Source organism: Trachemys scripta, chromosome 8 (genome assembly GCF_013100865.1).
Source record: "Trachemys scripta elegans isolate TJP31775 chromosome 8, CAS_Tse_1.0, whole genome shotgun sequence".
NCBI classification, from domain to species: Eukaryota; Metazoa; Chordata; order Testudines; family Emydidae; genus Trachemys; species Trachemys scripta.
In genome coordinates, this window is record NC_048305.1 from 15,410,983 (window position 1) to 15,420,518 (window position 9,536).

General features: G+C 43.0%; 1 protein-coding gene across 3 annotated transcripts; it reads right to left on the reverse strand.

Moving 5' to 3' along the window:
• Positions 1–109: 109 nt before the first annotated feature.
• GNPDA1 (glucosamine-6-phosphate deaminase 1) lies at positions 110–9,224 on the reverse strand. Of its 3 annotated transcripts, none has more exons than XM_034778189.1 (7): positions 9,066–9,224; positions 7,858–7,987; positions 6,832–6,933; positions 5,291–5,473; positions 4,057–4,241; positions 2,969–3,143; positions 110–1,744 (listed from the first exon to the last, which is right to left on the reverse strand). In XM_034778189.1, the coding sequence occupies exons 1-7, from the start codon at positions 9,135–9,137 to the stop codon at positions 1,647–1,649; spliced, it is 945 nt and encodes a 314-aa protein (XP_034634080.1). In that variant the 5' UTR covers positions 9,138–9,224; the 3' UTR covers positions 110–1,646. The 3 variants fall into 3 exon arrangements, with proteins under 3 accessions (XP_034634080.1, XP_034634081.1, XP_034634083.1); XM_034778190.1 differs by having other exon boundaries at positions 7,858–7,995; positions 9,066–9,201; XM_034778192.1 differs by having other exon boundaries at positions 7,858–8,009; positions 9,066–9,084.
• Between the last annotated feature and the right edge of the window lie 312 nt (positions 9,225–9,536).

Below are 9,536 nucleotides of genomic sequence, written 5' to 3' on the forward strand. Positions count from 1 at the left end.
TAATACACAAAATGTATAGAAAGCCAAGATTTGCATCACTTTTTAGGTTCTGCCATATAGTGAGCAATGTATTCTGGTTGTTTTGTCTCAATTAACTTTTTTTTTTAAATGAAAAGTTTAGCGTAAAATTTTTCAAGAGCATTGAAGTCCTATGGACATCCAGTGTGTCCTAAGTAACTTAGCTACTCTTGAAATTTTTACCTCCAGTTCTACTTCCATCTCTTCCTCTTTCCACAGGATCCCTTTTCAGTGGGCAGTGACAATCCTTACCATCAAGCTTTAGCCGCTAACTATCTTTGATACACCAGCATCTCTTTCCCCTACAATTATTTGTCTGGCCTTGCAGGATGTTTTAATTCCTAATAAAACTTTGAGAGTTAATGGGTAAAGACAGTCAACATGACTCAGTTTATTTGGATTAAAAAATACTGCATTTAATGTAGAAAGTTACATTATGAATAGTTTGTAGGATTTCCATGTAAACAAATACATATTCCCCCACTTAAACAGCACCAGTGACTTACACTTCACTAGTCTGATGTAAGCCCTTTTGGTAGTAATAAAGGTAAAGCCAATAGAGTTTTGGAAGTAGCATAGTCTAGAGCAGTAGAGTATTTCATTCATCACAAAGTGGATTTAGGTGGTTAAATATATGGGCTAAGTTCATGGACAGCTGAATTATGACAGGTCTCCCTGCATGTACCACCATGATTTATGAGGAAAGGCAAGAGGGGAACTGGCTAGAAGATTTGGGGGAGGGCAGTTGGCCCTACAGTGCTACAACTAACAGAACACTTGATGGCATGGGGAGGGGACGGACAGGGGATTAAATATTTAGACTTGATTGTAATGACAGTGCCTTAGTCTTGACATACAGTGGCATTCACATAATGTTTGAATTTTTAGAATTCTGACCATAAAGTGAAATAGTAGCTAGAGTTACACAGATGGATAAGGAACAATTGCTGTTTAACCATTTGGTGGCAGCTATTTCATTAAGCTGAGAATACTAAAGAGCCAGGGTAGGTGCAGCGTTTGATTTTGCTGAAGTGGAGGGTGCATAACATATATACATCAATGAACACTGAAGTTAGTAGCATCTCCTCAAGAAAGCCCCAAAACTAAAATAGTACAAATTAATGCAGGGGAGCTTTGAGGAAGTTTATTTAATGGCTAACTCTAGTTAGTGCTAGTACTTCAATTTCATGATGCTAGTGCAGTTGAGATTAATAAGTGCATGGGGGGAAAGGGGGAAGAGAAGAGAGAGAAACCTAAATGTGTGTGGGTAATACATTCTACAATTACCCATTTGATTTTACTTCCTTTCATATTCCTCACCTTTGAGTTGAGGGATATTTATTTCCTGTTCATTTACTTGCTTTATAGATTACACACCTCATTTCAATTGGCTTCACCAGTAGCGAGTGAGTAGTTTCGAGGTTGCTAGAACATAATACATAAGGTCTCATCCTCATCTAATTTATTAACCCCAAAGTACTCAACATTCATCTCTTTTAAAAGATGGAGACAATAAATGAGCACATCTCTGCTTATTTATGAACAAGAAGAATGTGTAGGGATTCCTCCTCTCCAGTGCTGATTTCCAAGAGAAGAGCCTGCTTAGCATCATACCAGCCCCCAAGAAACTAGTCACTGTACGGCTTCTTAGACTGTCTTCTTTCTGCTCCTGTTTCCTTCATACTGTATAAGGGTTCCACAAGCTTGTTATGAACAAGCATTAAACCTGGTGCAGGGGGAAAAGGAAAGGTTAAGTAGAGGTAGTAAGTGCAATAAATGGAGGACTTTTGCTTTTAATTATGGCCACTAGTAATATCCTTATATTTCCACCTTCCCACACAACCCTCTTAAAGTATTTTTCACCCCATTGCTGTAAGCTTGATATTAGAGGGAGTGTCAGCATAATTAATTTTAAAAACTACTTAGTCATTTACCACCACTACAGACTAACAATTTATTAAATCTACTTTACATTCCATTATGTACAGAAAGAGGGACATACTTCACTCAGCTTGGAGAATTAAGCTAGCCTCACTCTTCATTTATGGCTTCTAAGCAATAGCCATTTCTAGTTTTGAGTTACTAACTCAACATAGGGTTAGTAACACTATAGGGGAACATTTAAATAAATAATTTACATTTAAATGTTACCCTGAATAGATTTCTAGTCAGTGGAGATTTTTTTTTTTTTTTTAAACCTTTAGGGTTGAGAATTATTTGACAGCACTTCCTTCAAACACAATTTTTCTGACAGGAAAGATTTGCTAAATTAAATGGTAGCCCTTAAAGCAGAGGTGGGCAAACTACGGCCTGCAGGCCACATCTGGCCCGGCCCCTGAGCTCCCGTCGGGGAGGCTAGCCCCCTGCTGTTCCATCACAATGCCACCACGCAGGCAGCGTGGAGCCGGGCGGCAGGGCTGTGAGCTTCTGCTGCTCTGAGCAGCATGGTAAGGGGGTAGGGGAGGAGGGAGGGGGTTGGATAAGGGGCAGGGGGTTACAGGGGGGCAGTTGGATGGGTCGGAGGTTCTTGGGGGGGGGCAGTCGGGACAGGGAGCAGGATGGGTCGGGAGTTCTGAGGTGGGTAGTCGGGGCGAGAAGTGGGAGGGGGCCAGGCTGTTTGGGGAGGCACAGCCTTCCCCTACCCAGTCCTCCATACAATTTTGCAACCCCAATGTGGCCCTCAGGCCAAAAAGTTTGCCCACCCCTGCCTGAGGTATATCTCCATTTTTTTTTTCTATACTTTATCTCAAAACTGGAAGGGACCCTGAAAGGTCATCGAGTCCAGCCCCCTGCCTTCACTAGCAGGACCAAGTACTGATTTTGCCCCAGATCCCTAAGTGGCCCCCTGAAGGATTGAACTCAACCCTGGGTTTAGCAGGCCAATGCTCAAACCACTGAGCTATCCCCCCCAGCTAACTGAAAAAGTGGCCTGATCTGGCCAAATACTTACCTTTAAAGTATTTCACTGTTTTAACTTTGAGTTCTAGGGTGGCATCCTCATCACACACAAAGACAGTGCTGGGATGCTGCTGAAAGGCAGACACTGTCCACATGTGGTTCACCCCTTCCTCAATGGCTTTGTACAAAGCAAACGCTTTATGGGCTCCTGTGATTAGAATCATAACCTGAATTAAACAAAAAACAAAACACAGGAATAACATTGTTAGGTTTTGTGATGTACATTTAAAGGGAACACACCCAAGTGTGATTTGAAGCAGTAGATGAGTAAGTCATCCAAAGAAGAAAACTATTTTAGTCCTCCCCAGCAGTATTTCACTTCATTGACTGGGTACAGTTCACTTTGGCTGTATTGTTTTAGGTAGTAAAATTATGGCTTGCCTGGCCATTTTAAAGTTTATCCACCTGTTACTGTGAGCTCTCCCTTTAGTGTTTATGCAAGAATAGACTAGAGCACTTTAGACAGCTAGAGGAGGTGATTAACGGTTATGAACTACAGGTGTAAAAATAAATGCAACTACACACCACCTTGTGACTCTCACAATTTGCTGGTATACCTCTGAGTAAGTCAGTGGTTCTCACATTTACCTTGTGAGATTGTCCCCTGGAAACCTCCCTTACCCAGCCCCCCCCAGGCTAAATACAACTGTATTGCATAGTTACATGAAAAATGTTAAAGTAGCATAATGGAAGCCACATGAATAAGCTCATTTTGATGTAATGCATATGACTGTTTGGTGAGCCAACCCGTCTTTTCTTCTCCCTGCAGGTATGGCTTTACTTTTATTAGGACCAAATCTCAGCCATCATGCTGCATTTATAAGCCCTTCAATTTGTGTCTAATTTGATCATGGCTAATTTGATCTTTGCAATCAAAGCCCCAGGGAAAAAAAGCTATGAGGTAGTTGTGCAGGGTTCAAGAAGGTAGCTAGGTTGTTTGTTTAGTTGAGCAAACTACGCTCTGGAAGCCCAGTTATAATGCCTGGGGCTGGGCTGCAGAAAGTACCACTGCTTGAAGACTAGACAACTGTTTGATGCTCCATGGAGCATGCTATTAAGTCACTGTATTTTAATTCTAACCTCTCTAGCATCCATGACTGTGCCTACTCCAACTGTGAGAGCCATTGTGGGAACTTTGGAGAGGTCGCCATCAAAGAATCTAGCATTAGCCAATATGGTGTCCATAGCCAATGTCTTCACTCTAGTTCTGGACACCAGACTTGAGCCGGGCTCGTTGAAGGCAATATGACCATCTGGGCCAATACCTGTGTTGGAGACAGTTTAAGAACTATGTCACTACCTTAACACATCATAGGAAGCAAAGCCAACATCATTCTTACTGTAAGGATGCTATAGGCTCCTAAGAATAGCTACAGAACAGGTGAAGCACATTACTTTCATACAAGAACTTGCAGCTTTGCTCAAGCTCCAAGATCCTGCTTCCCTTGAAGTTGAATGGCAAATTTCCCACTAACGTCAATAAGAGCAGAGACACTGTTCCTTTGCATTTTGGGACGTAATAACTCAAGTAACTTGAATGTTAGCACCCAAAAGCCTCAGGTTAGAAGATACCACTGTCTCAGAGGGGTTATAGCTGATTACAGCAGTTACCTGGTAGAACTTGCTATTGGAAAGGTTGCAACACAGTTTTGGTTAGCACACCTTTCTCCCCCACCCCCAAATTTTTACTACTTTTCTAAAGAATTCACCTATTGGACTGAAATTTTCAAATCTAGATCTTAGATGAAATGTCAATTTAAAACAAATCAATAAATTTGAACAAAATCTTTAGCTATTTGACTTCCGTGAAAAAAAGTTACACTCCTGCCCCCTTCTGGCCAAATATACCTCAAAAATAGCTGAACTTTAAAATCATCCCCTACCCCTGTAGCCTGAGACTTTGGAGCCAGTCTATTCTTCACATTTTGAGACCCATCTACTTGACCAGGAGGCACATTCCACTGACCCAGTATGGCCGTAAGGCTTGACCAGGGATGGAATAGCTACTAGGACAATCTGAACATCTCATTGAGACAGAATAAAAACCCCAAACACACATACACCACAAGTGAGTCACCTATGCATAGCATTTGTCCCCATCAATACCATAGAAGGGAATGGATAGAGGCGACACTTGACAGGTGCGCATACACTAATTGGAAATGGGATGCACATGTGGCTTTACTGACTGCAAATCTAATAAGTGGCTCAAAAAACAAAACAAAATGAAAAAGGAATTCCCCAAAGTTAGCTAAAATTATGGCAAAAACAAGGCTGTGTTCTCTCCAAGTCTGTTATTCCTTCAGATTTTCACCTCCAACAAAGAGTTCGATTCCACCAGCTGCTTTGATTTTCCCCTCAAAAGCATCACACTCCGCCTGTAGGTCAGCTGCATTTCCATCCAGAATATGGGTGTTTTCTGGAGAGATGTCAATGTGCTTGAAAAAGTTATTCCACATGAAGGAGTGATAACTTTCCAGGTGATCCCTTGGGAGACCTGTTGACCAGGAACATTTATTATTTCATGTTTATATTCCAGTCACACCTGCAGACCCCTTCAGGACACAGGACCCATGGTGCTGGACATTGTACAAACAGAATCCCTGCTTCAAATGCTTACAATCCAAGGCCCCATTGACTTTCACACTCTGATTGCTACAGCTTTCAGGACTGAGGCCTCAAATGAGAGATTTGAGAGGGATACAGTACCCTATATAAAAACTTTTACATATATTTGCATAGACATCAGGGGTTTTGATTACAAATCAATACCAGTATCCCCATCTGCCCTTCAAGCTGGGCTTCCTTAACTTCCGTGAGTTTAAAAAATAGTCACAATAGCTCCAGTAAGATCACAGTGTTACAGAGAGGCAGATCATCCTAGTTACATGGATAAGGTGCATTAATATTATGGAGCAGGTTCTCCAAAAGAGCAGATACACAGCAGGTCTAATTTTTCTTATCTTTACAACATTCTGCAGAATTATTGTTAGTCCAAGCTTGTTAACACTATGCCAAAACCAGAGAAGCAATTTTAGTCTGATTAACAGTCAGGGAATTCTTCCAAGAACTCCCTGATTGTTAGAGTCATCCTTTATAGAACTGTCTAATCCTAACCCGAAGCTCTCAGACTATGATTATTCACAGAAAAAAAATCTGTCCACTCAAATCAGGAAGAGAATGCAATAGCACTAGGGCCAAAGAGCAAACTTATACACATATTAAGCATGTATGTTTGGTACCTTGATAACCAGAGGATTTGTTCACTTTTCTCTCTGAACCAGCTCTGAGAAGGGAATATTACATCACAACTTTACAAACAAGGCAATCCTAATCTAACATAATAGGACCACATATCAGTAAGTCTAAAGTGCAGTCTTGCTGGAGCACGGCCTGTCTCGGTTATTAATTAAAGACAGGGCTGCAGCATTCCATCCAAACCAGCCAAGTAGCAGTTTCCCTGATTAGAAGAAAGCTGAGCTAAAATGGGAACTTCAAAGATGTTACACATAATCTACTAACAGCATCTTCAGTGGGACTTCTTTAATTATATACTCAGGTAGTATATCACTCAGCTTTTAAGAGAGTTATAGCTAATGTGATCTCTCTAATTGGAGGGAAAAGTTGCAGCTTGTTAATTTGTATTACACAGCATTCCAAACTCCTCTCTTTCTCCTCCCCATCTGGTTTTAGGATCATTTTACATTGGGTTCTATACAAAGTGATTTTGAATTAACATAAATGTCTGATTTAATTTGATTTTACTCACCAGAATAAATAAAGTTTGGGGCCAAAAAAGAAAAAAAAGCTTGATTGTGTCCTTACCACAACATTTCATGAAATAAGATGACTCACCTACATATTCATCCATATTAAAGGTTTTCACATATTTGAAGGACAAGTCTCCATTCTTGTAATACTCAATCAACTTTTTGTAACATCCTAAAGGAGTGCTTCCTAAGAGAGATACAGGGAAAAATTTAAAAACCGTTAGTGGAATTAGTGTATGCGCAGCACTGTGAAACACTGAGCTGCGTAAGAGCTATATACATCATTAATTATGTTAGTGATTATAATATAGCAAACTAGCAAACACCATGGTGTGGTGGGAAGGGCAGCCCAGTGGGTTGCACTTCTGATGCTGCCTCCCCAAAAACAAGAATGTGGTTGGATCACAATCCTAATATTAAAAAAAATAATATGGAAACAAATCTACATCAACTTTCAGCTTCAATAGTATAGAGTCCAGCTCCTGTTGCTCCAAGATTACAGACCCTTACTACTTGAACTAAAGGAGAATCTCCATGATTAGCCATAAAGGGGCTATGACACACAATTGAGCAGTTCCAATTCTGCCCAGTTGTAATAATCCAGCTGAGTGTGTGCTACGCTACCCTCAACTGGACAGAATCAGAACTGCTCAACTGTGTGTCAGCCCTGTATAGCTAATATTGGAGATTCTCTTTTAATTCAAGTAATAAGGGTCTAATCTTGTAAGTAGATGAATGCTGTCTCTATTTTACACATTGGGGAAGCACACAGTTCTCCAAAGCATCATTGACTATTCCACTTATGTGAAGGGGTATTTTGTCATGCAATGCATCAGCTTCTATATTATTGTTATTTGGGAGGCATCACTCTATATAATTTATTTACTTTAAAAACAGAGAAAGGTTTCTTAAGCTAAGTAAATTATATAGACTGTTGCTCCCCAAATAACAGAACCATCCATCTATATGTTGCATAAGGAGACACTCCCTTCACATTAGGGGAATACTCTGCCACTTAAATGCTCCAACTGGTGAAATAGTCAGGATGCTTTACAGTTGCTTAAACAGAAGGTACCATCAGCATCTTAATGAATCCTCTTTCAAAACCTACCTGTGGGAAGTCCAAGAGTGAAGTATTTGTCTGGGCCAGGGTTAAACTGGATAATTCGATTCCTAATGTATTTTGCAGCCCACTCACTGGCTTGCACATAGTTCTCAAGAATGATGAGTTTCATTGTCTCCTGCACATCTAAAATAAAGAAGCTTCAACAAAGGAGTTCATTTTCTACATTGAAATAAATATTGGGAACTCATATCGCTACCAATTTTTCTGTACAGTTACATTCTCCCTCCACCTCTCACTGCAAGAGGTACATACAATATCTGAGTGCATTCATGAAGCAATAACCAAGTTACTTTGGCCCTGTGAAAGGAACACTGTTAGCCAATAGCAGATACTACCAAGAAGAATTAGCCACTAAGGATTAGATTGCTCCCTAGACAAGTTATTCCCATATAGGGCCAGGAAAAGAGCTTGGGTTTACTGAGCATCCAGTTTCTTGAAATGGTGTGGCATTTTGGATCTGGAAGAAACTGGACGTAGATTCCTAAGGATACCCCTCCTCAAATCAGAGGAGGCACAGGGTAATCTGACAGAACCCATGCCTTCACGCTGACTCTCCTTCCCAGCGGTCTCTGACTCTTGGCGGTATAGCTTGGCAAAAGCCATACTACAAGCCAGTGACCCAGAACCTGCCCAAATAGGGTTACCACTTACAAAGGGAAAGAAAGGGGCAAGTTAACGTTGACCAGATCAGCATTAGCTTACCCTACCCTAGTAGTTTGGAGTTTGAGGGGTATACAGCTTCCTCCACAGGACCCGGTCTCTTCCCCCCCATCCTATGAACACAGATCAGCCAATCAGCGAGCACCTGCCCACGGTCACTCCGGGAGGCTACAACTGATCGTGGACCCAGCACTCCGGAGCCCCCGGCGCTGTACGGCAGGCAAAACGCCCCTACCCAGGTGCCGTTACAGGTCGCGGGCAGTGGGGCTCGCACATTAGGTGGGAGCGGGAATTTAAAGCCCTTCCAACAAAGGGAAGCCAGCCGCGTCCCACAGGCGCCATTTTAACCCCGAGTGAGAGGCTGGAACTCGAACTCTTGCCCCTACTCTCCCCGCGGGGCCCCGGCGCAGCGCCCCGCAGCAGCCACACCCGCACCGCGCGCTCTAGCGCCTCCTGCCGCCGCCGCCGCCTCTCCGGCGCAGCCCCTCCGCAAGGAGCGCACGGCCGGAGCCGCACCGCTGCGGCTCACTTACCTGTCCAGGCGCGCCGCACCCTGCTGCGCCCGCCCCCCACTCAGCTTCGCCCCAAGCCGCGGCTCTCGTCATATGACTGGGGGCGGGTCATGTTGGAGGAGCTGACTCAGCAGCGCGGACTCCAGGCTTCCTCCCCCTGCCGAGCACTTCCCCTGCTCCGGCCGGTGCCAGAGGCGTGCAGGGCTCCTGCAACCGCCTGAGCGCCGCTCACGCTTCGCTTCCGAAGCCGGTTCGCCCTGAACGCTCCTACCCCGGTTTGGGCTGCTTGGTGCTTGGGCAACACAATCCTGGGTTGCTTCCATGCAGAGTCTGAAATACCGTATTTATTAACCAACCAGCAGCTGTGTTCTTAACGCTTCATTTTTAAAGTAGCCAAAACAACAATCTCTGGACAGCATTTATTAGAATTCTTTGAGGGGGGTCAACCAACATGTGGACCAGCGTGAGTAGGGGCTATAATGTTCCCTGACC

Bases quoted from the DNA above. Each gene is read 5' to 3' on its own strand.
- GNPDA1 (XM_034778189.1), bottom strand. From the start codon at position 9,137: ATGACGAGAGCCGCGGCTTGGGGCGAAGCTGAGTGGGGGGCGGGCGCA. The intron at 7,988-9,065 runs GTAAGTGAGCCG...TTAGATGTGCAG, and splicing joins GGTGCGGCGCGCCTGGACAG to GAGACAATGAAACTCATCAT. The intron at 3,144-4,056 runs GTTAGAATTAAA...TGTTTAATTCAG, and splicing joins CAGTCATGGATGCTAGAGAG to GTTATGATTCTAATCACAGG.